The sequence below is a fragment of the Megalops cyprinoides genome, chromosome 7 (genome assembly GCF_013368585.1).
Source record: "Megalops cyprinoides isolate fMegCyp1 chromosome 7, fMegCyp1.pri, whole genome shotgun sequence".
Taxonomy (NCBI): Eukaryota; Metazoa; Chordata; class Actinopteri; order Elopiformes; family Megalopidae; genus Megalops; species Megalops cyprinoides.
The window spans coordinates 20,716,894-20,742,155 of record NC_050589.1 but is presented as its reverse complement, the minus strand read 5'-3'; the positions used below and the strand labels follow the sequence as shown (position 1 = coordinate 20,742,155).

Genomic DNA, 25,262 nt, shown 5'->3' with positions numbered 1-25,262 from the left:
ATTAAATAAGAACAATTTCTGACTGAGTGACCCGAATCTCTGTCATGGATTCCACTTCAGCCCAGCGTGACCTGAGCCCATGATGGATACCTAAATAATTTAACATAGAAACAAACAGAACAAATTCTAACTATAATAGCAGGGCTAACAAAAATGAAAGAAAAAAACGTTAGGTTGTGGTGAAGGGAACTGGGCGACTTCACCTCCCTAAGTATAATTATGACACAGTTACGCTCCTAAGTGCAGACAACAACAGAAGAACAGAAAACGCAGGACTGTGATACATCTGATACTCGATGTTTGATACATCTGATACTCAATGTTTGATACTTGACAGCCTTCTTATGACCACTAAAAATGATAATACTAAAATAATTTACAATTGGTCATTTTTTCCTCACTCTCCTTCCGCATAAACGGAAAGAAAAAAGACTTAGACATTCTACTGACATCAGGCATCAGCAAAGATGCATGTAATTTCTTGCTCCGTTTCATCAATGGTGTTGACATGATCAGTGCATCTGAATTTATGGATTTGGTCTAGCACACTGATAAATTAGTGATTGTGCTGAACATGCAAAGCATGTTCAGATTACGACTGGAAGCTGAATAAACAATGGCCCGCACAGAGTCAGGGAAAGTGTTCTGCGTCACCAGGAGTTTCACAGATTCACAAGCGCGGTCGGTCATTCAGTATCATCACACCGACAACAAGACTCATTATTTGTGATCCAAGTGCTTTGGCTATAGAGTGTCTTCTTTTTCACAGCAAAAGAGTCTGACGTTAAGTTTGATATTACACGTACGTATCGGGACTGGCTGAATGTGGCACCCATTCACTGTACATGTACTGACAGACTAACAGACAGACGGACTGATGGGCGGACAGACGGAAGGACAGACCTGCCTCGCTGTGAAGTTGGAGGCCTGTTCATTCTGAGTCAGCTGGACACAGCTGTCCTGGTCCCTCCGTGCAGTCTAGGAGCAGGAAGGGGAGAGCAGGAGGGTCCAGGTCAGGGCACGCGAGGGGAGGGGTGAATGTTTAACAGCGGTCCGGACCCAGGGAGGGTAGGGTGCAGATGTTATTTTGGATCTGTGTGCCCCTCCTTATGCAATTCAGAAGAGTGAAATCATTCAGGGACTGACAGAGCAGTGGGCTGAGGGCTGAGGGTTGAGCATGTGGGCCGTTTCAAATCTGCGTGCTCCTCACTCCCCCGCCACTGCCCCCTGCAGGGTAGTGCCAGGAACTGCCGCCCCTGCGGAGGGAGTGCAAGGCGACGGTGCAGCAGCCCCGCAGCAGCGAGCCGATGTTGTAGACGGGCTGGCCCTCCCTGCGTGGGGCGCGGCATAGCCAGGCCATGGCCGGCACCACGGGCATGGCCACCGCCAGCAGGTCCACCAGGAAGTGCCGGCTCCAGTAGCTCCTCTGCGGGGCGGCTGCCCCGGATGCTGCCACGGCGCCCTCCTCTGCCCCCTCTTCGTCTTCGTTGTCCTCCTCCACCTCCACCACCGTCACTCCGCTGCCCTGCTCCAAGGGCTGCTGTGCCACGCTTTTGGGCTGGCACGTTTGGGGCGGCAGGGCCTCCTCGTCCTCCAGCGGGGGCAGCTCCAAGGTGCAGGAGAGGGAGGAGGGCAGCAGGGGCACGGCGGGGTCGGCGGCGGTGGTGGTCGCCGTGGTGATGGTGTCGAAGTCCTCCCCTTCCTCGGAGAGCCAGGTGGAGGTGGGGCTGCAGGCCTGGGACTTGTACACCTTCTCGGTGATGGTGTCCAGGTTGGGGTTGTAGGCCGGGCCGCACTCCGTCTGGATGGCCTGCTCCCTGAGGTGGTGCAGGAAGAGGTGGTGGTGCGCCAGGCAGGGGTGGCTGCTGCTGCCGCCACTGCCGCCGCACCGGAGTGGCAGCATCTTCTCGGTGCTGCACAGCTTCTCGTAGGTGGAGGAGTGCGGCATGCGCGAGTAGGAGCTCAGCAGGGACGCCGTCTCCTCGGACAGGAAGGCCGCCTCCAGCAGCAGGTCAGCCCGGCTGGCCCCGCTGTCCCCACACACGCAGCCGCTGTCCTGGGTCTCGCCTCCCGACAGGCTGGGGAAGTCCGGCGCGTTCCCGTTCTTGTCCGCCAGCGCCTGGTCGCTGAGCTTGGTGTAGGTGGAGCTGCGGGTCAGCGAGCGGGCCGGGGAACCGTCGCAGGACCCCGACGGCCCCAGCCCCGCCCCCGCTCTGGCTCCGCCCCCGCAGCCGCCCATGTCCTCGTCCTTGACGGAGCCATCCTGCGCCAGCTCCATGCTGTAGAGCAGGGACTCTAGCTTGCGGTTCTGGACGTTGATGTCCTGGAAGTACTTCTGCACCGTGCCCGTGTCCGTGTCGCTCAGGCTCGTCCGCACCACGTCGATCACCTCCTTCAGCTGCTGGATCTCCTTCCGCGCCTCCTTCAGGGCCAGCTGCGCCTCCACGCGGTGGCACTCCTCCTCGATCCAGTCCTCCTGCATGCGCGACAGCTGTGTCCTCAGCTCCTCGATCTCAGAGTCCCTGATGGAGAGAGAGGGAGTAGGGGAAGAGAGGGTGAAAGACAGGGAGGGATCAGGAGATAGAGGGGGAGGCAGAGAAGGAGAAAATGGAGAGGAAAAATGGCACAGTTAACTGAAGCAAGATGGATAATCTGACAGTTGCTTACATTCAAATTTACAACCAGAAGGAATGTAAAAAAAAAGGGGTAATGAAAATATTGGTATTCGGATAATTTGTTGGCTGTGTACCGCATTTGCTTTGGGAATAGGAATGCGTTTATGTCAGGCCAATACAGCTGCCACAGATCAATTGAAATATAATCAGGAGACACAAAAATGATTTGAAATCCACATTCCTATTTCAATGGAAAGGTGGTTTGGACAATAGCCATGCTCCAGCGGCCAGGAGATGGGAGTTACCGGTTCCTCACCTGTCCTGCAGTCTGTCGATGGTCTCCTTCAGTCGGGCGCGGAGGTGTCGGATACACACCTCCTTCTGCTGCAGGGGGGTGAGGTACTGCTCGGGGGGCGGTGGTCGGATCCCGTGGTTATCACTACAGGAAGTGTACTTCATGTGACGCCTGGGGAGAAGGGATAATTCAGGGGTAAGGGGACAGATGAGGGGGGTGGGGAGAGAAAAGGTACAGGACAGGGCAGGGTGGTGGTGGGAGGGGCAGACATGCAAACTGCTATATTAGAATATCTGCTTGTTTGCTCCTAAACTAAGGAGCGAAGCATTTTTGAGCCTTTGGGGGAAAACGCGTGCACACCTGAGACATAACACTTTTGGGCTTCTTCCTTGAGTTAATGAGCAGAGTAGTGATGGGAACTCTTACCTTAATATGGGATGTGCACTATCAATAGTCAGGGCTGTGCCTTACTTAGCCATGGGGCCTGTCTCACTTGTGTCTGAGGTATGTCTTGTGGGGCCTGATGTGGGGTGTGTCCAGTGTCAACGGGGTGTTTATTACTTGGCTGTGGGACATGTCTTACACAGATGTGGGGGTGTGTCTTACCTGGCAGTGGGGCATGTCCCATATGCCTGGGGGGCGTGGCTTACCTGGGTGTAGGACTCCCATCACTGCCCTTGCAGGACCCAGAGCTGCTACTGAGAGAGGAGTTGCCATAAGGATCCCTTGTGCTGACCGGGGCAGCCGTCCGTCTGGGGCAAACGTGACACAGGCAACATTAGCGGACCACACCAAGACATGGAGGTGCACAGTACACAGACTTCAACAGCAAAATGCCCCTCCTCTTCTTAACATTCAACCGATTTCCATGACAGACACACAACATACCACAGACATCACTCAAAGGGGGGCCTAAAAAAATAAACGCCAGACATGGGTGCAAACGAATGAAACTCCAAAGTAAAAAATAACAAACAAAAAAAGACAATACACAACAGCTTCACAATGTTATGTTTTCCGTCTTGGAAAAATACCGCAGACAAACATGACAAAAATGAAGTTGTGCAGCATTTCTCTACTAACAAAGAAAGACAAAAATATCTAATCAATGCCAAAGGAAAACATCTGGAATGGAAAGGACACTCCTGTGAGCTACGGGCGAGGGTGTGTGTGGTGATGGGTGTCTGACTAGGTGATGGAGTCGTTGCGGGGAGGTGCTGACCGCTTGTGGCGTTCCGGCGATTGTGGGGTGAGAAATCCACGACTTTGGCGCATTGAAACCATAAAGCCTGTCTCCATGGGAATGTAGTCTAGCTCTATGAACCTGCAATAGTCAAAACTGACCAGAGATAAGAGGCCATTACAGACACGTGAGGGGAGGGGGAGGGTGACAACTGAAGTTCAATACCAGAGGAGGATCAAAACTCACAGCAAACCAGAACCAATGTAACACCTCACAGGATAAAGAAAGTGCACTCCATTCAGTTAAACTTCAACTGCCAGCGAAGAGAAAGGTTCATTACTTTCACACTTTTTGGATGTTCTGAACAGAGAAATTGTAAAACACTGAGGGAAATAAACTTGCTCTCAGACTGCCTCAAGACTTGTTAAGCTCAGTATCTCTCTGTCAGACTGATTTTTTTTTTCCCATTTGAGACTCAAGATGTAAATACTGGAACAAAAGGAATTTTCCACTGCACCTGCCCTCTTAACCAAAATCATTATTAAGGCACGCATGACTCAGTAATGCAAGTCTCTACAAACATAACAGGTTGTGCAACAGTTGGAATAATTGCATCTGTTTTGGGGAGCGTACAAAGCTCTCTCATCCTGTCTGCAGTCTACAAGTGCCTCAGGATCAGTACATAAACTTAATAAATAATAATAATAATAATGATAAGGAAAATTTGTGGGAAACAGCAATTCATTTTTGACAGTCTGGTTACTTTTTTGTTTGAACTTCTTTTCAGATCAGACTTGTGGCTGTGTGACCAAACAATTAACGATTTGTACAGGTACAAATCCACTCGGCACATAAAATCATCTGTATGATTACTTAATTCTGTCAGGATATTCCTACCTCCAACTTTCCACAGAAAACTCTCACAGAAAAACAAAGGAGACAAACACAAGCAAAAATGGATAATCAAGGAAATTACATTAAACTGACAGATTGTTTTCAGTTTCCTGAAAAATAACATTTCTTCACATTTTTCAACTTCATCCGTGAGGCAGTGACATAAGGGGGGAGGGGGTCAGTGATGGGAAATGCTAGTCCTCCACCACCTGCCAAAAGCCCTGAACAAGTGACTCCAGTGAACCAACTGAAAGGGGAACCATGTGTGGGAGGACTGGAGTTTTCCCCAGTCACTGGGCCCCAACGTTGGAGCTCGAGCGTACCAAACTGGCTGAACCAGCGCTATTGTTACAGCCACGCCTTTGGGGAGATGGGGGGTGGGCGGAGCAGATGACACAGGGCACGAAAGCAACATAAAAAAGGAGGCTGAGGTAAGCAGCGGAAACAAGCCTAAAGAGCAAGGAAAGAAATAAACAGGTCATTCGATCACAAAACAAGCAAACGGGGAGGAAGTGGCGGTATACAAGCATCGTCCATCGCCTGCCTTTCCGGGCTGATGGACTCCTGTGGTTGGGCAGACTGGTGTGTGTGTGTGTGTGTGTGTGTGTGTGTGTGTGTTTGGGTTTGTATAAGACAGGTTAGGGACTGAGAGACTCTGTATATGACAGAAGATGTAGCCCGCCCCTGAACCCTGGTCTAAGAGGGATGCAATCTGGCAGTTACCCAAGCACTTTTATTTAGTTTACTCGAACACGCCCAAAGCTGGGTAGCTGAATGCCAGTTGGATCAGTCAGAATGAGATCAGATTGGTACACAGGATATTATGATTTGAAATGTCTATATAATTATGTCTTGAATTGCTTTTAATTTCTCTGGAAAAAAGTATTTTTAAACGCTAAAACCAGGAAAAGTTTTTGATTGGACCAGGTAGACATTGATAGCCTTGTCAGGCTATACAACATGCTTGGTATGTCCAAACAAACACATTCCGAGGATTTAATACATTTACAGTACTTATCTTAAGTTACCTTCAAATACTCTGTAGAGAAAGAAATGAACAATGCAGCCCTCTGGAACCTTGGCTGAGTGGCAGAGATCTCAGACATAGCAGAGATGTCAGAGATAGCAGAAGTAAGTGTTTCAGACTGCGCCCACTGCCACCAGGGTGTCTGCATTGTATTGGCACCAATGAAAAGACATAATTCCATATGGGTATGAAACATTGGATTTTAGAGCACAGTGTGTGGGTGTGCAACCATATCCTATGTGTGTGGACATAACCGTCTGTGCTGTGTGTCTACGATTACATTTGTGTTACGCTCGTGTGCGTTTATTATTGTGTACTATTATGTGTGAAGAAGTTGCTTGTGTGTAACTATGTGCTGCTGTTTGTATGTGTACCTGTATGAGTGTGTATGTATGTACTTGTGTGTGAGTGCTGAGACAATAAGAAGTGTCTCTCACACTGAAGGGGAGGGGGACGACAACATTTGCTGCAAGCGGCGTTTCGGCTGCAGAGCCTTCAGGGGGTTGAATCTGGAGAGAGAGAAGAGAGAGGGCAAGAGCGGGGTTCAAGCATGGAAGCCATTTTGGCTCTGAGTGCAACGCAAATAATGATACTACTTATAGTGGTGATTTAAATAAACCAAGTAGTATCAACTAAAATACCTCATTAAATAAAACTGGAAATGAATGAACAGCACTGGTGTTAGGTGTATATTTCCATGATCTTTACTGTGTACTTTAAACAGGCAGGGATATCCTTTAATGAATGAACATTAAAGATAGAAATCATCTGAGAGGGAGTAGGTACCAACAGGTGTCTAGAGACTCTGTAGTTCCGTAGCATTTGAACATTCCTAAGAATAATCTTAATAAAAAGTATAAATATGGTAAAAGGAAACCCTGACATAAAACAATAATGACAAAAGAACATATGCCACCATTTAATACATGGACATATTTGCAAAGGTCATATGCTATTGGTAACTCATTGTTTACCACTGAGAACTAAAGCACCACTACCGCACAGATTGCATGTTTGGCCTTGAGCTCCAACTGTTAGTATAAGGGCTCAAGGCTCACAGCCGGGGGTTTCTATCCTGCTTCTGTTTGGATTAATGGGGCCTGACCTTTTGAAGAGGGCTGCTGAAACCTGCATCCCCTAGCCTGCCTGGCCTACAGCTCTCTCAGCCAGTCCGATGAGGGAGCCAGAGCAGTCTGAGGGCTGTGGTCACAGAGGCTCCGTTCTCCGCAGACTGCAGCTGAAGTAACATGTGACTCCTTTTGTGTTCCCCGTCGCGGTCATTTCGGCAAGCGCGGCAGTTGCACGGCGAAATTAATCTTGAGAAAAGCGCACAGGCGGAGCAAAAGAGCTGACTCAGCCCTCCCTGCAGAGAGCCTGAGCCTCACGACAGACAGCGCGTCGTACAACTTAGGAAATTGAAAACGGAAGAAATTCCGAAATTAAAACTTCCAGAGCCTGAGGGCCTAAGGGAGGAGAGCACTTTTTCTGTGATTGTTTCTGGGTGAAGCATCAAACCTCAAAGGAAGACCACCAGCCGAGGGAAGCTGGATGTTGGAGGCAACATGAGAAAGAATTAGCCTAGGGCAGCAACAGGCTGCTGTAGGACAGCAGAAGAAATGGAGAGCATGAGAGAGAGACGTGGATGAAGGGATGGGGGAGAACGAGGGATAGTTAAGAGCAGAATGATAAGACAGACGCGCAGAAGGATGAGGGAGGGACCCGGGAAAGTACCTGCGTGATCCTGCAGATCTGCGGTTAGCAGGGGCAGACATGGGGGCAGATGGCCTCTCTCTCCCCCTCTCACATGCACCACGTGGCAATAACTCTTCAGCGGTGGCCAGCCTAAGAACACCACATGGACACAAAAACAGACACAGCCAGTTACCAAACTAAACAAATGAATTAGACATAAATAAACTACAGACTTATTCAAAGACAGGGCTAAACATGCTGTCAAAAACAGACATAACCAAACACAAACATAACAATTTTTAGCCCCCGAAATGCTGGTTTTATACAGGCCAAAACTTGACTGAATCAACAGCGCTGGCCTTTCTGTGGCTCTGTGCTGCCACCTAGTGGGAAATGATTTCATGGTAGCTTTTGCCCCACAGACATTTCACTTTAAGGCCTTGGCAACTGCTGTGAGTTTGTCAGCATCGCACTGACACACACTGGCAGAGCACAGCGTTGGCAGCTGTCCGATCTGGCCTGGGAGATGAGGGCGGCTGCTCAGACAGGACCTCTATTAATGACTCAACTCTCAGGGCAACACGCTGTGTGGTTATTAGGGAGCTCCTAAATTTAGTTGACTTCATGTTCTAGTTTTGGAAAAACTAACTTACAAATGCACAAATCAAATCCACTTTTGTGTCTGGAATATGCAAAATATTCAACATTTCAGCATGTGCATCAAACATGAATTTTTTAAATTATTTATTTATATGGTTATTTTTACTGCTTGTACTATAAGATTGGGAAACTATGGCACACTATTAAATAGTTGTTTTTATGAATACCAGTCTTTACAGAATTCATTGCAAGTCAGCCCATGTGAGGAGAGCCAAGGCGTAAGTGGATGAATTTTACTTTCACCACTGTGACCGCAGTGAGGAAGAGCACATTCCCTGGCCAGACTGCTGCTGGCCAGAGAGAGAGGGAACCAGGGACAGATACTGAACTACAGAGCAGACATTGTACACAGAGAAGAAGACACAGTAATAAAGATCAACATGAAAGAGAAAAGAAAGCAGGAGCACTCCAGGGTGGCAGAGGGAATTGATAAAAGCGAAGGGGGCATTTCCGTTCCCAAATCTGCTCTGCAAGTCTGTTCCCACTGAGTCCCCATCCGCCACCCCAGACCTCCTCTGGATGGGCTGATTCATCTACACACGGGGTGAAGACTGGATGTTCTCAAAATCAGACCCCCCTTTGATACAGAGTGCAGAGGGGAGAGAACCATGGGTACTAATAGTAGAGAGGTGTAGGAGTACAGTGGAACTGCTTGGAAGATACCAGGAATAGTGCTGGTGTAGATGGTAAGAAAGGACCAGGAGTAGTGTGAGTAGCGTTCATGGAAGATGAGGAGCAACAATGGTGCTAGAGGTACTAGGAGAGGAGCAGGTCCAACGTTGGCCCAGGTACTGAGAAACAGCAGTAGTACAGAGGAGTCTGTGAGTGGCAGACTACTGGAGGTCTCAGCGGAGGGGGATGGCATAGTGCTTTCCTCTCTCATACCACACTCTTCACCTCACCTCACCCCCTATTCTCACAGTACTTTACTCCCCTCTGTTCGGTACACTGCACAGGACAGGAAGCAAAGAATCAGCTGTATTATGTAACAGGAGTACATCACACATGCATGTGCGTGTGTGTGCGTGCGCGCTCACACACACACATACACACGCGCGCGCACACACACACACGCACAACCTGCACTGCATCCTTATGTGCTTTGTAGAATGCCCTGTATTTATTTTGAATCTTGTTGAACTTGCACTTATTTCATTTACAGCACATCACTGCTTGCTTGTCCTGGATGATAGGAGAGCGCTAAGCCAACAGACAGCAATAATTAAATCCCTCACACAGCCCAGTCCAGAAATGACCTTCTGCTGACAAAGCCCTATTCAGCGTTGAAGAAACACAGCTGGTTGCAGTGGCAGTTTTTGAACTACAACAAGGGACGGAGAGACTGTACTTTCATCTGATAATTATCCTGACCCTGCGTTTGAATGTTTTGGGCAATTAATTAACAATTTGGGCATAATTAACAATTATGCTAATTTAAAAGAGAATCACTAATTGTCAGCAGATTCCCTTTTCACAGCTCTGCTTTTAAGCTTTCATGTAAAATCATTTCAAGGGTAACAAAAAACTTAAATAGCTCTTTCCAAAATATTTTTTTGTACACAGTAATATATATTTAATACTACCTCATCTCATCTTCAATAAACCTATGATTTTTTTTAGTGAGAAGCACAGAAAGGTAGTGCTACCACATTTAGCAAAGTAAAAAGAAGTCAGCTGTTCTTGGGTGATCCTTACTAAAACTGGCCAGCTTGTTAATAATGGAAAACAGGTTCAGCACCATTATCAGGTAAAAGGTCCTCTCACTCCTCTCACCTCAACTATTTGCAGCTCTCCTGCCTACAATGGCTGATCACCCCCCCCCCCCCCCCCCCCTCAACCAAAGTACAGCCGTGAGCCAAGAGTACACAAAGACTTACTCCACATCACTTTAAAATGGAGCTGCACTTCCAAGCATGCACTACATCAGTTTGAGCATTGCAGTCAGAGTGAATGTGCTGAACCTGGTCATGTCTGTGCCCACTTTCAGCGCTCCCCTTCACACTTTGTTCTGGTGAGGGACTAAGTTTGTGCAGTCTGAAAAGGACTTTTTCCTCTATAGCTCTTGCATACACCCAGCTGTTTAAGTGGGTCATAAAATGCATAAAACTGAAGGCATTCCAAGTTGTCCCAGGCAATGTTGGTTGCTAGGCTAATGAACAGCAAAATTATAACAAATATAGTGAACACCATAGCTACCCCCCTCCAGTCTGGAGTTGTAAAAGGGATATGAACTTCAGGGAAATCGGAGGGTGGTAACATCATTGATGGAGTATTTTGTTTACTAAAGTGATATCTTTCTTCTATATACAGATTCCTATGTAACAGAGTGTTTTATTTTTGTTTTATCTTGCAGACATAGAAATCTTTTTGATGTGCCACATACAGGACAGTTCACAGCTGCACAGAATCTGGTATAATTCAGGAAAAGATTTTCATGTTGACGGCTATGCCAAACTGTATTCAATGCAACTGTAAAGCAATGAGTCATTTTCAGACTGAGAGTTCTCAATTGACAGATTATTTTTTTACCTATTGCTTACCAGATCAAGTATATCCATGTACGTACCGAAATCCTGTTAGATCACATCTCCACACCCCTACCTGTGTAAACAGCTTTAAAAAAAAGACAAACCAACGCAAAAGCACAGATCTAGGCTAAACATTCAACAAAAAACCCAAATTGTTGTCAACACAGGCAAAATGACTGACACATCGTGGAGCAATTAAAAAAAAAAACTAAAAGTAAAAAAAACTTGCAATACTTGACAACATGCCACTCAAGACACAGAACACAGAACCAACTGCATGCATCTGCTATCATGAACACCTGCTGTAGTAGCCTTTAAAATAATTTTATTTTATGCACCAAAACCAAAACTTCACAAAGTTTCAGGCAAATCTATGTACAACATTTTCAGTGACCCAGTTCACAGACGGACAGATAGGTGTAGGCAGTTTTGCAGACAGGTGACCACTAGGGATACCACATAGTCTCTGCTTCAACCGCCAGTGGAAATCTAAAGCTGGTGTGTGTTTGTGTGTGCACGTGAACATGCACAAATACTAAACACTGATAAGCTACACAGATGAAACTCCAACACTTCCAATCCAATCAAACACTTCATTTCTGGGAAAACATGAAGATATAAGCAGGTACACTGACAAATCCTCTCTCTCTCTCTAACACCCACACACCCACATGCACAGATGCACATACACACCACTGCAAAACAGACAAATCCCAAAGAGTACAGTTTGGAAAACTGCAGCGGGAAAGCTTTACACGCACACACACACACACACACACACACACACACACACACACTGCACACACTAAGTAGGAGAGAGCAAAAAGCGGAGAGGAGTGACATCAATAGGGATATTCCCTAGGATATTAAAAGTGCATCAAGGGACTCGGCGTTTCATATCTGCTGCTGTTCACTACAGTTCTGATGTGGCTGTAACACAACAGCTTCTTATCTTAAAATATAAGAGAACAGGGACCTTTAAGAGCTTGTTATATAAAAGCAACAACATTTCCCTGGAAGATCCATACACAGACGTTAAATGTACTCTAGGGAGAGAGACAGAGCCAGAGCTAGTACTTTATAACTAATACCTTTATTGGTAAGCATCAGTATGTAACAGTACGTCAATGGGAAACTCACGGCAGAGGCCTGTACAAGGAAATTCATATCCTTGATGTAATGTGACACAAAGGACAAAGAAACCTATGCGAGATTATCTTTAGACACACACGCACGCACACTCACACACACACACACACACACACACACACACACAGAGCACAGTCCTGTGGTGTCTGTCCTCTCCACCCCTCCCCTCTCTCTCTCTCGCCCCTCTGCAGTGATTCTGCAGCTCCCTCACAGTTCACCCCGGACACAGACCATCTCTTCCGCTCCTCCCTCCTAAAGGTGACCTTCACTAATCCCTCCGAGAGATTCCATGTCTTCCTCCGCAAGTAATGTTGGCATGTGAGTGTGTGTGTGCGCATGTGATTTGTGTCGGTGTTCTGTACACATAAGCCTATACATACACATCTGTCTGTGCCCTGCCTATGGGTGTGATTTGTAGTGATGTCATGTACACATATGCTTATACATATTCATATGCCTGTGTGTGTGTTTATGCCCGTGTGTGTGTTTATGTCAGTGTATGTGCGTGCTTGTGTGTTTGTGTCAGTGTTTGTGCGTGTGTGTGCATGCATGCGTGTGTGTGTGTGTGTGTGTGTGTGTGTGTGTGTGTGTCTCATTCCCTGTGCAGTGCAGCAGACTGCAGGAGGGGCTCCTCACGACTTTCTACTCGGCACAGAGAGGATGAGTCACACGGCCACTGAGCATGGATATACTGCTATAATCACACACACACACACACACACACACACACACACACACACACACACTCACACAGTCCTCAATTCATTCCCTTGCAAACAGTCTACATACACTCAAGCACAAACTCACAGGGATGTTAAGATGCTTTGTAATTTCATCCTTGGCCACTTCACAGTAATCCAATTACAAGGAAGAGTTCAGAATGGCTATGATCATAATCTACTTGAACTCTGGCACCACAGAGGTGCCATCGCAGTAACATCGCAGACCTGCTTCTAAACCAGGAAGCCACAGCAAACCAGTGACTCCAAGCAAATGAGACAGAACCGCTCATGAATAACTGAGAAAAAGTCAGTGCAGTCAGTGACTCCCTGATGTCATCTGTCAGTGCTCCTCCACTTCCCCTCACAGCCAAGCTAAATAATCTTACATTGAGAGTGTTAAATAATGGATGCTGCCATTTCCCATCCTGCATTTCTCCCTTGCTGATGACTCAGTCTCATTGGGACAGGCTGCACAGTCAGCACAGTCAGCCTGCAGCAAAGCACAGCCACATCCCTATTATAGCACATTATAACACAGCATGCAGCACAACCCCAATGCTATAATAGCACCAACACAGCACGCAGCACAGCCTTAATGCTAATATAGCACCATTACGGCATACAGCCCAGCCCCATCCCCATTATAGTACCAGCACAGTGCCACCCCTATTGCAGCACCAACACAGCACACAGCACAGCCCTAATGCTATTACAGCACCATTACAACACAGAGCCCAGCCCTATCCTAGCAACACAGCACACAGCACACAGCACATTATAATAGTGGTGCACACAGCGCAGTCCCAAGAACACACTCTGAGGCTGTGCCGTGTTGGTACTACAATAGGGGTGGGGTTATTATAGCACCAGCACAGCACACAGCACAGCCTCAAAGCTATTATACCACCAACACAGAACAGCCCAAACACTATTATAATTCTATCATAAAAACAGAACTCAGCACAGCTCTATCCCCATTACTGCACACAATACACAGCACAGCCCCAACCACACACAGCTCAGTTTAAATCGTATCACAGCACTAACACACTACACAGGACAACGCCAAAACACACAATACAGTTTCAACCATAACATAGCACAAACATAACTCAAAGCATAGCCCAAGCACTATCACAGCACCAACACACCACACAGCACTGTTTCAGTGGCTGTCATGGTTTGCATATATTTATTTTTATATTGTACACATTCCTGCTGTGTATATTGTGATTCTCTTCAACAGTTCCAATGCTATTATAAAGAGTCCAAACCTATGATTATGCCATTATATCCCAAGCATTGGAACAACAGTAGTATCACAACACATCTCAACTACACACAGCATAGCACTGACTTTGTACTATGTCACCATCGCAACAAAATGGCCAGCAGTACTGCAACATTACATCACAGTCCAAAAACAACACAGCCAGAAACATTAACACAACCCAGTTACAGCATCACAACACAATCCCAGCACAATGCTCCCTGAAACATTACCAACACAACGCAAATGCCCAATTGTAACCCTTCACCATAATAAAACTAAGAATGCCTTTGATTAATATGTTAATCTTTTAATCTGGACCGAATCGATGGAAGACACTTAAAGTAATGAAAAAGTTAAAGCAAGCAAACTGGGAGACAAGGGAACCTTGGATTTTGAGAACATCTATACAATTGGTGCCCGATCTTCTCTGATGGTAATCTCAGACTTAAAAGCAAATGGTCATGCATACCTGGCTCATTTTCCTAAGAATAGTATCTAGATACTTTATTGCTTTTACTGGCAACAAGGTTGTTTAATCTTACTGTATTAAACTTCAGCTGCAATTAACTGGACGTGGACCTTTTGTGTTAGTTCTAGAAGGCCAGATAAGCAATAGAGAATAGCAGCATTGCTGTAGTAACAAAAGTACACTATTAAAAGGTAATACACAATTAAAAGTAACAACAGGGGCAGTGTTTCTTGGGGGAATTCTGGCATTAGTCATTCAGCGCATCTATGAGGCAATTCTTCATTGGCATGCCAGGCAGATTGCCATTCTTCTTTCAGTTTTTAAGATGAAGGTCAGAAACACAAACGACTACACACATCATAAAAATACATCATGAAAAATTATTACAGTGATTTGACAGCTTACATCTCCTTGTTAACTAGTTATAGGGAAATTGTCTTGCAATGAGAGGTACAAAAGGGTGGCAAATGCCAACAGCATCTACAGTTGGCCACAAAACAGAAGCACAGCAACAGAAAAGAGGACCACTGAAGTCTACTGTAACATACTCATTTACTCTATTGCCTACTGTAGCTGGCACAACACTGATCCATAGTCACAAAGCAAAACAGTGTTCACAGTGTGACCCAGCAGTCATGACATTACAATATACCAGTTATTATATTCTGCAGAACACAGTACAGATCTGGGGTATGGACCATCAGCATGAGGGAAACCACAGGACAGCACACAGCTGTAAGGACAGCACACAGTAACTGCACACAGCAACGGTAGAAATAAGTTGCTCAACTGTCAGTCAATCAAAGATACAAAATAAAATATGATCAACAGCAGCCTTCAGTAGCAATCAAGAAATACAATGCACAATTGCACAGTGCAAAATAGACCTGACTAAAACAAAATAAACATTAATCAGCACAAGCTAAACACAGCAGCACAGCTCTGATTATAATACACACCTATAACGCAGCACAGGGCTTCCAAAAAAGGCAATCAAAGAGTGATGTCACAACATGAAGCCACACAGGCCTGGTAATGCTCATATCAACACCTTTTAAAACTCTAGGAAAGCCAGTTCAACATGAGACACAGACCTGACCAGATAATCCACTATACTTACTCAATGCACTTTTGTGTGTCGCTTTGGATAAAAGCGTCTGCTAAATAAATAAACGTAAACGTAAAATAATCCAAGTTAACTGCATTGAGCATGCTCAAGATAGCACACATAGCAGGGACAGACCCACAAAAATCAATGCACAGTGCGTTCAAGGATAGGAGGCAGGAACTATGCTTTGTCTCAGGAGGACAGCCACCACTACTATGCCATATGATAGTACACATCTGACAGATATGGATTTGTGCAGTTGTATCTGACCTCTGATTGCATATCGCTACACAGAGAATATGAACTTGTCTCCTCACATTGTTCTGCTTTGGGACGGCAGTGTGTTTATCCTTTGTCAGAAGAGAATTTTGTCACATACCGGATCTTCCCTGCTTGTGTGACACAGAAAGGTAGACCAAATGGGCACCTGAAGGGCAGTGAGTTCCATCCCTAGAACAAGTTATAGTCATAGCAAAGGTCTTAATGAATAAGCTACCCACGACCCCCTATACAGAAGGGCACCTACGGTAACATCGCATAGAAGGCAAAGGGCCCTGTGGCGACTTCCACATTTTATCACACTGATAAAACTGGTTGCCAAGCCTATAAGACAATTATGTCTTCACTATTTTTATTATTGTTATTACTGTCATCATCCTGAATGTAATCATCATTCTCTTTATCTTCACCTTGGTGAACAGCAGTGTCACCATCAATAGCCCTTGCCCTCTACTTGTCTTTGGCAAAGGGAGGGGAAACGAGCTCAGATAACATCTGGTAATCGGGAGCTGTAAGCCAGATTCTGAATCAGAGAACTGCTAGCGCACAGATGTAGCCAACCACACATCAACAACATGCCGCACACTTTAATCTAAAGCACATCCTGGTGTACTTTAGGTAAGACACTATTTTGTAGCTCGGTAACTTCACTGGGCAGGAGTTTATCCTGATTTTTTTAGCTTGAAACTTGCTGATACACAAGTACATGTACCGCAAAGGTTGCCAGTCTCTCTTAGAGCCATTAGCCACTATATATTTCGTTTAATGTTGAGTGCCAAGCAGAGATGGAATGAGCACCGTTTTTTGAAGTCTTTCAAACCCCACTGGGTTCAGGGTGGATGCCAGCCACAAGGCCACCGAGCCAGTAAATATCTTAGTATAACCCATTTCTCAGTGGGAATGTTATTACAGCCTGGCATTTAAATCAACTAAATACTCCGAGTAACCACTGAAAACTCATCCTAAATTATGAAATAACATGTGGTGTACAGATTTTCCGGAAAACCAGCTGAGCCTCTAGGACATATAAGGATAGTTGCTTTAGCGAGTGCTTGCTTTGCTCCAGTGTTAGTAACTTGTGATGGAGGTGTTTCTGTAATTCATTCAAACTCAGGCATTAATCACTCAATTCGGGCCAAAGACTAGATGGGCAACTGAATCGCTTGTTACTCCAGGTACCAATGTACAACTTGTTGAAAAACATTTATAATACCCTGGATGAACAATTTCAATCTGGGAGGACCAAAATCCCTCAGGTTTAAAACATTCCTTTCAGCTACCAACTAAGTTTCACTTGGCACACTAGAGAAAGGTATAAGTGGCCTTCTGGATGCATTTCTGGAGAATTTTAATATGAGGATGCCATCTTTAATGTTCAAAGCACTCAGTAGTTTAGCCAAAGGCAAATGCAGAAGATAATTCCTCTTTACTCTCAATCTAGCAAAACGCCAGGGAAAGGGACTGTTTGAATGGCGCAAATATCTGAACGTCAGAGAAAGCAATCAATTAGTGTCCTCATGGTCAAATAGTTTATTACCTGACAATTCTGTCTCACCACTACAAATGGCACAGTGGTCCACAGGGTCAAGCCTCTGGGATTTTTATTCTGAGGAGATTAATCCTACAAGCTGTCAGGATGAATAAAAAAAGTCATTCTCTATCAGAAAGACATGAAAATCCATCCAACCTCAAATACTCCTGCCTGCCAAGATCTACTCCCTCTCATTGTTGCCTTCCTATCACTGTGGTGATTATTTATTGACCTGGCACAGGCAGAGAAACTTATCAAGGGTGAATCATTTGCAGTGGTAGGCAAAAAGGTGAATACTGCTCAAAGCCATAATTCCACTTACAAATTAATGACTGTGTTGGCTCTGAACCTAAACTGAACTAGATGCTACGTAACACCTTTCTACTGCTTTGCGCTTTACAAAAACAAAAGAAAACAGTGATCATCTGCTTTAGCATTGTCTAGCCAATGGGCCTGTACTTGAGTGCATCAAGCAAACTTTCTTGAGTCAGCTGGGTTTCACTAGCAGGCAGCACTCTTACTACAGAGCAAGGCAAGGTGAGGTACCCGATAGCAGAAAACACTGAATAAACATCAGAGGAGTCTGCAGTCTTTCTGGAAGTGTCCCTGTAGGAAAAGCAAGATCTGGGCTCTCACGACTGAGGTTAATGATCAGAAATGGTGCTTGTGCACAAGCTGACACAGTCTGAGTGAATCCATTACTCTGTGTAAATGCCACCCCTTACCCTGCAGTCACCACTGCCATCACGACAATAATGCTGTAATAAAGATGAGAGTAAATTGTATTGCCCTTACCAATGAGACTGGAGTTACAAGAACAGGAAACTGAAAACCCTCTCAGAAAGACATGTGAAGGGGTACACAGAGATGCAGATGCAGGACGAGACGAGACAGCTTTTACTCTAAAACATGAATAGTACAAGAAAATATTTATTAGGTTGCGATGTGTACTGGATATAAAGACCATGCTGAGCTGTAATTCCGCTGAGAACAAGGGCAAAACGCTTTGCTCACAGGCTTTCAGAGAGCGAAATGTAACTGCACAGGCAACATCTGTGCTTTAGCGTCAAGATTGTGTGCGACAGAGGGTTCACGCGTCGGCTTAACTCGAATAAGAGCGCTGTGAACGGTGGGTACATGGCCTAATGTAGGCCCTCCGTTAGCAGGCACTTCCAAAGACCTGATGCAGTGCAGCCCCCTCGGAAAATAAGTAATATGCCTGGTACATTTTCAAACATTACATCTCAAATAAATAAAAGACAACAGTGACCTCTTTAATTAGTCTACCATTTCAACATAAACTGCAAATTACTCCAGAGAACGTCACTGTGCAATGCATATCATGTCATAATTTAATGTAATTGATTCAAACGTAAATAATTCCGTCCCACTATCAATGTCCGCAATGTGATTAGGAGAGGTAAACACCGATGGACCAATACTGAGGAAGGTCGAATGATCACGTTCCATAGTCATGAACAGATCTGAATTCCAATTGTTTTAATGCAAAACATTTCATTTTCGTTGCTAATTTTTTTAACTTTCACACGGCATTTGTATGTTGCGTAGCACAGAGAAGACTTACCTGGCGAGCACCGAACACAAACACACGCAAACGTCGGCGCTGCCTCACTACTGCAGTGGCAACTTCTGAGCACGGAATAATCCAAAACCGACAAATTACTGAATTTACTCCTATGCATCGTGACTGTGCACAATGGAATATCCCCTTAATTCAGAGTCTTTCCTAGAATGCAACGCCCGCTGCATTCATTTCGTTTTACTATTCCATTCATGCATTCATGTCAGTCCTTCATGTGTCCTATATCCCCTGCATCTCTACCTATCTGTTAGCTATAACTGCTATGCATCCTTCTCAAACATATAAAGTTTCACCCGTGGGACCGCAAAGATTTGCTAAATAGCAAGATGGAGAGATTACCTGTTTCCCTTTCCCGATGTTTTTCAGGGTTCCATTTTCACGCCACCAGTTTGGTTTCGTTCATTTGGCGATGCTCGTCCCCGGTAAGGGCTCCGCCAGAGCGGTGCACCGCTGCTCGCGCGGACGAGGCGGGCTGCTTGAATTGATGCTGTAGTGACGAACGTTAGAGACCCGTGACAGAACACAGCGCACCGATAGAAACAGATGCGTAATGTTACGTCGTTTCGTCTTAAAGAGATACACCTCACATAATATTTGGGACGACGGACGGTAGTAGGATTATATGCACGCCAACTTCTGTTATATTACATAAAAGCCAACGCTGCAGTGAAATGCGGGGTTAATCTGTTACAGCGAGAAGGACAGAATAAAGTGTATTTTCAAAGATGTCCTAGAGGGAAAAAAATCGTTTTGTCTCCGACCTGGAAAAGGCACAGCTTGACATGTAATGAATTGGTTCTGCATATGATTTAATTAGTCTTTTTCCAAGTCTCCCCTCACCGGACGTTGTGTGGGTTATGTTGGTTGTGCTTGGACACTACCAATTTGACTGCAAAGCGTTAGATCCGTTCAGATGTATGATCACTTGGGTGAATAGAAACTATTTTGCATTGCATTGCTAAACAGAAGAGCTCTGTTTAGACCTTTGAGTGCAATGCAAAGATAGGCCTCAGAAAATGGACTGCCTAACAATATACAATTTCTAATTATTAACTAGCACAATGCTATTCTAAATCGTTCCTGTGTGGATTGCCATTGCTATGCATGCACAGACATACACAGGCACAGAATGAAAATTGGGAAATTTTCCTCAAGGGAGAAGAGGAAGAGTCCCCTACCAAAATTATGCAGCTGAGATTCCCACATATCTGGGCACCCACATGAAAGAGTGATATTATTTCCTTTTAAACCAATTTGACAATGTGGGGAAGTTTCAGTGTTGTTTGTGTCATGTACCATTATACCAGTCGGGGTAGGGATGGTTTCAATATGATGCCAAGGGCCTTTAATGCCTTTAGACAGCAACAATAACAACAAAAGTTGAAAAAAATGTTTTGGGGGTGAAATCTGATTTAAAAGAACTAATTTAGTATGAACCATTTTTAAGGCATTCTGTACTCTCTTGCCCTCTCCACAGGTATGGAAGTGCAGCACAGTTGAACCATTACACAGATGAGGCCCCCACATTTTGAGGAGTTTGCAGTTGTTGGAACAGCTGAAGCATGACAGCTCAACCTGGCCCTGAGTGAACCACCACCTTGATCAGAGCAGCTCCCCTGTCAGTAAGTATGCAGAGCAATATGCTTGTGCTGACCCTTATGATATTATTTTTTTTAATCACATACAATGCGAAAGGCTTTGTTTTATTGGCTGGATGGGATTGTAGTATTTGATCAGAAACAAGCTGTATTCAGACTTTGTTTTCTTGTTACTCAATGGCCACATCTGAAATCAGATATTTGGGAGGTAAATCAGGTGCAAAGTCAGTGACATAAAGCAACTGTATAGCCTTTAACTGTGGACCATATAGCAATACACACTTATAACACACTGTGACACACAGGCACATATGCATGCACACTCATGCACAAACAAAAACGTGCATGATCACACACACAGACACACATATTATTATTATTGTAACAAAAGCCCAAACAATATCTGTTTTGTGGGAAGAAACCTCCACAGGAAACCAATGCCAACAGCAATTACATTACACAATCAGTGTATAACCAACACTCACAAGCCAAGATGTAACCTAATGCCTAGGTTGAAAAATAATCTCCTCATTGTCTCATGGTGATGCTAAGATGTGTAATTCTTTGGTTTATGCTATTTACAGTGGTATAACAGCTTTTGTCCCTCATTAAAAACTCCCTTGGTTATGAATTCTTTTCCCCCAAGGTGGTTGTTTCTCAGTGCAAATATGTAAACCCCTATCCTCAACAAACAACACTGAAGTTCTACACAGTGATCAAGGAACATTTTTCATTTTCTTTCTTTTTAAATATTCTGTCTCCATCTAGTGGTAAATGTGAGAAAGTGCCAGATTCTAGAAAGGATTGGTTTTATATTAATGAATACGTTGTATATCACCTTTGATATGGATCAGGATTATTATATTAAATCCAACTTTTGCATTGGCTGTGATAACTGATCTGCTTATTGTGTATCTTTTAGCCAAGTCTTAATCATATATCTCTGAGTTAGGCCTTGTTTTCATAGTAGTGGGCTGCCTTTCACAGAATCAGTCTTAGTAGGTGGTAACCTGATAGCAATTACATTGTGTGTGTGTGTGTGTGTGTGTGTGTGTGGAGGGGGGTGGGGGGTGGGGGGGGGGGGGGCATGTAAATAAACAAAAAAGAAAAGCAGATTGGAGATGAAAAAAAAACTACAATGAGCTTTGTGAGGCATACATGCAGAGTGAGAAATGAAGTTCACATTAGCACAAAAAGAAGCAGCACTCAAATTTTACGTGGAGGAATACACATTACCCCTGCTGTGTCTGTGAATAACAGGTGGCCAAAGCATGCATGAAATTTGATTTCTTTTCCATTTTCCCAGCTGTGATGTTATTATGCTGAAACCAATCTATCAATAGTTAGAGGTCTCAATGTTCCTGTCATATTATCTCCCTGAAACCAGGGGTAGGAGTAGTTTCAGTACTGTGCCAAAGGAGAGACAGTGGATCTATCCAGGGAGATGGGGGACAAAAAATGAGTTTGTTTTGCATGCAGAACCTGATTTAAAACAGCTAATTTAATATCAACTGCTTTTAAGGAATTCTATACACCCCTGTGTTCTTGATAGCTAAGAGTGCAGCAGAACGATTGTACCATTGTTCAGATGAGACCCCCACATTTAGGGGAGTTTGCAGTGGTTGGCATAGCCGAACCATGACAGCTCATCCTGAATCTGGGTGAACCACCATCTTGATCAGAGCCGCTCCCTTGCCAGTAAGTATACAGAGCAGGGTGACTGAGCGGCCTCTCACAACATGACTAGCTTTTCATCTCATACTGTGTAAAAAGTTGTGTTTGATTGGCTAGGTGGGGTTGTGTGGTAAGACAGTACCAATTGTGCTCAGACGTAAGACACAAGAGCCATGAGAATGAGTTATGTGTAGTAATGGAGACACAGTCTGTGCTACCGCCAGCTATTTATAGACTGTGTTGCAAGGAAACAAGTGCACACTATAACTTCTTTTCATTTTAGACCTTATGAGACACACACACGCACACACGCATGCACACACATACACACACACACACACACACACACACACACACACACACACACACACACACACACACACACACACAGACACACACACACACACACACATTGTAAAAAGCCCAGACAGATTGCAATATTTGTTTTATTGAAGAAATTCCACAGAAAACCAGTAAAAAACCTTATATTCCACACCCAAATGTACAATCAATGCTCACAGATGTAGGTGTTACCTTGTACTAAAGTTAAAAATGTTATCCTCACTGTTTGATAGTGGTGCTGGGATAGATTCTGGATTCCTTGGGTTATGTTGTTATACAGGACACCCCTACTATTTGTGGCGGATATGTTCTTGAGACCCCCACAAATGGGGAAATCTGTAAATAATGTTATGTACTAGATAACAGGCTTATGCTCAAAAAAAGGATCTGTTCCCACAACAAAAGGCACATTTAAAGTAATGTAATAATGCAATAAAAGTGATTAATATATACATTTACATAATAACAGGGGTTGAGAAATTAGAAGTTTAAGTGGCTGGCTTCTGGGCTTGCAATAATAAATCCCTGTTAGCTCAGAACAAGTTTTACTTGTTGAAACATTTTTAAAGCATAATGGTATAAACATTTGAAATTGTAAAATTAGAAACGCAGGGTGGAGTCAATAGAGGTCTACTTTGAATTTGATCTACAAATGTTTTTACATATTTGCAGATGAGTGAGGATTTTAAAAAAGAATGGAGCAGAAATCAAAATAACACACCCATTCATCCAGACACAAATCCCTGCACTGTCAGTATTGCAGGCGTTAATAAATGTCCACTGAGCTTTGGAACATCACGGTTTGGTAGGTTTGCAACAAAGGAAACAGAATGCCAGATTTGTCAGTCTACATACAATCAACAGGTGTAAATCGAAAATAAATGGAAAATTAAAGGTGTTGCTACACCTGTCTGTGACCAGGGAACACAGAGTGAAGCTGGAACTGGGAGTGTTGTCTGGTGGGACTATGTGGCACTGTGAATGGTGAATTATATGTCTTATTGTAATGCAGTTTCTGTAATGTGTGAGAAATGTACGTCCTCACTTGCTCATCTGGCAAGGGGAACAGAGTCTGGTATTTGGCTACTTCCACTTAATGCCATCCTGCCTCTCAATCAGAAATCGCTACCAGTCTCTCATGAAAAAATAAAACTTAAAATGTATTCAATGCAGTTAAAAATACAGGTATTCAATGTCATTGCAAAATGTATACTCATATAGTGTAGGAAGCATTTTGGGAATGTGATCTAGTCAATGAACCCCTGTGAGACTGGGAAAGAGGCAGGTAGAGAGACGTGACTTTGCATCAGTCAGAGAGGTGTTTGTTGGTTCAGCACCATGGTCAGGTCCTTCTAGCTCAGGACAGTGGACGGTTGCCTAGCATTCATTGCTGTGCGCATCACACAGCTACATGCACTTCACCAATTAGTTCATTGTCCTTTGAAAGGGGCTGTCTCATTTGAGAGGGAGAGGAGCACTTGAGACCCAACATGTTGTGTCTGCTTTTCCTCTGATTTTTCTTACCCTCCTGCAGATTTTTCTGGTGGAGTAGAACCAAACCCATTCAGACAGAGCCCTTCTCCAAGGCTCCAGGGCTCCAAATGGGGCAATGTGAAGTTTTTGAAGGGCTCCATTCTCTGGGTAGAGGGAGGAGCTGTTGCTATAGGTGCCTCAAGCCATAAGCTATTGCAAGCATGGACACTGTCATTGTCTTAACACCACTTTAAGACTATGTCAAAGGAACAAAAAAAAGCCATCAAGGTTATGTGAAATGGGGTAAAAAAAACTTCTTTTAATCTTGTTATGGTCTTAATGCACTTAAAACATTTAGTTAGTTTCATAGACTGTATGTGCCACAACCTTGCTTATAGCGAGAGCTCCAGCCACAGACTTCAGCTCCACCTGACTGCCAGAACTCCAGTAAATGCATTACACAGCACTCTGTGCTCCTATTCACAAGCCTCCTGTGTAGAGGATTAGTCTCTGGCAGAAAATATTATTTCTGTAGTTCAATTAGTAGCTCAGCCAGGGCTATTCTAAATATGGCATTAGTTGACTAGAACTACAGCATGTAGCATGTAGGGTATTCATTAATAAGGTGTATGAAAGCTTCCTGCTGTTTGCCTTTTGTAACAATCAGTGTCAGATGTCAGACCTACTCAGATGCGCAGAAGGTCAACAAATGTATACTAGGCATTAGGAATACTAGGTAAAGATAATTAACAAAACAAACCTGAAGGTAAATACTGCATTTTCTACAGAGCAGGGATTACTTTACACTTGGCATTTAGCAGATGCTTTTATCCAGAGCGACTTACATCAGTTACAGTTTTTTACAATGTTATCCATTTATACAGCTGGATATTTACTGAGGCAATTGTGGGATAAGTACCTTTTGGAAGGGTACAGCAGCAGTGTCCCACGGGGAATCGAATGGGTAACCTTTCAGTTACAAGTCCTGCTCCTTAACCACTATGCTACACTGCCATCCCTTTTGCATTTATTTTTTCTGAAATGAGCTTTATTTACTATTATATCAAGGTGAGTGAGGTATTACTTACCCTTATGTCAACATGTTAGAAAGATTTGACTGTTGAAAAAATTACCATTAAAAATATGT

At 44.3% G+C, this 25,262-nt stretch overlaps 1 protein-coding gene across 5 annotated transcripts; it reads right to left on the bottom strand.

Moving 5' to 3' along the window:
* Positions 1-486: 486 nt before the first annotated feature.
* Positions 487-19,523, bottom strand: snphb (syntaphilin b). 5 transcript variants are annotated; one of them, XM_036534315.1, is made up of 7 exons: positions 19,368-19,523; positions 7,746-7,856; positions 6,452-6,523; positions 4,133-4,249; positions 3,561-3,662; positions 2,932-3,081; positions 487-2,522 (listed from the first exon to the last, which is right to left on the bottom strand). In XM_036534315.1, the coding sequence occupies exons 2-7, from the start codon at positions 7,784-7,786 to the stop codon at positions 1,190-1,192; spliced, it is 1,815 nt and encodes a 604-aa protein (XP_036390208.1). In that variant the 5' UTR covers positions 7,787-7,856; positions 19,368-19,523; the 3' UTR covers positions 487-1,189. The 5 variants fall into 5 exon arrangements, with proteins under 5 accessions (XP_036390208.1, XP_036390209.1, XP_036390211.1 ...); XM_036534316.1 differs by lacking the exon at positions 19,368-19,523 and adding an exon at positions 19,011-19,071; XM_036534318.1 differs by lacking the exon at positions 19,368-19,523 and adding an exon at positions 18,221-18,242.
* Positions 19,524-25,262: the final 5,739 nt, after the last annotated feature.

Coding starts and splice junctions, on each gene's coding strand:
- snphb (XM_036534315.1), bottom strand. CDS start 7,786: ATGTCTGCCCCTGCTAACCGCAGATCTGCAGGATCACGCAG. Junction 3,082..3,560: donor GATGGGAGTCCTACACCCAG/GTAAGCCACGCC, acceptor CCTTCTCCCCAG/GCGTCACATGAAGTACACTT. Junction 2,523..2,931: donor ATCGACAGACTGCAGGACAG/GTGAGGAACCGG, acceptor TCTCTCCATCAG/GGACTCTGAGATCGAGGAGC.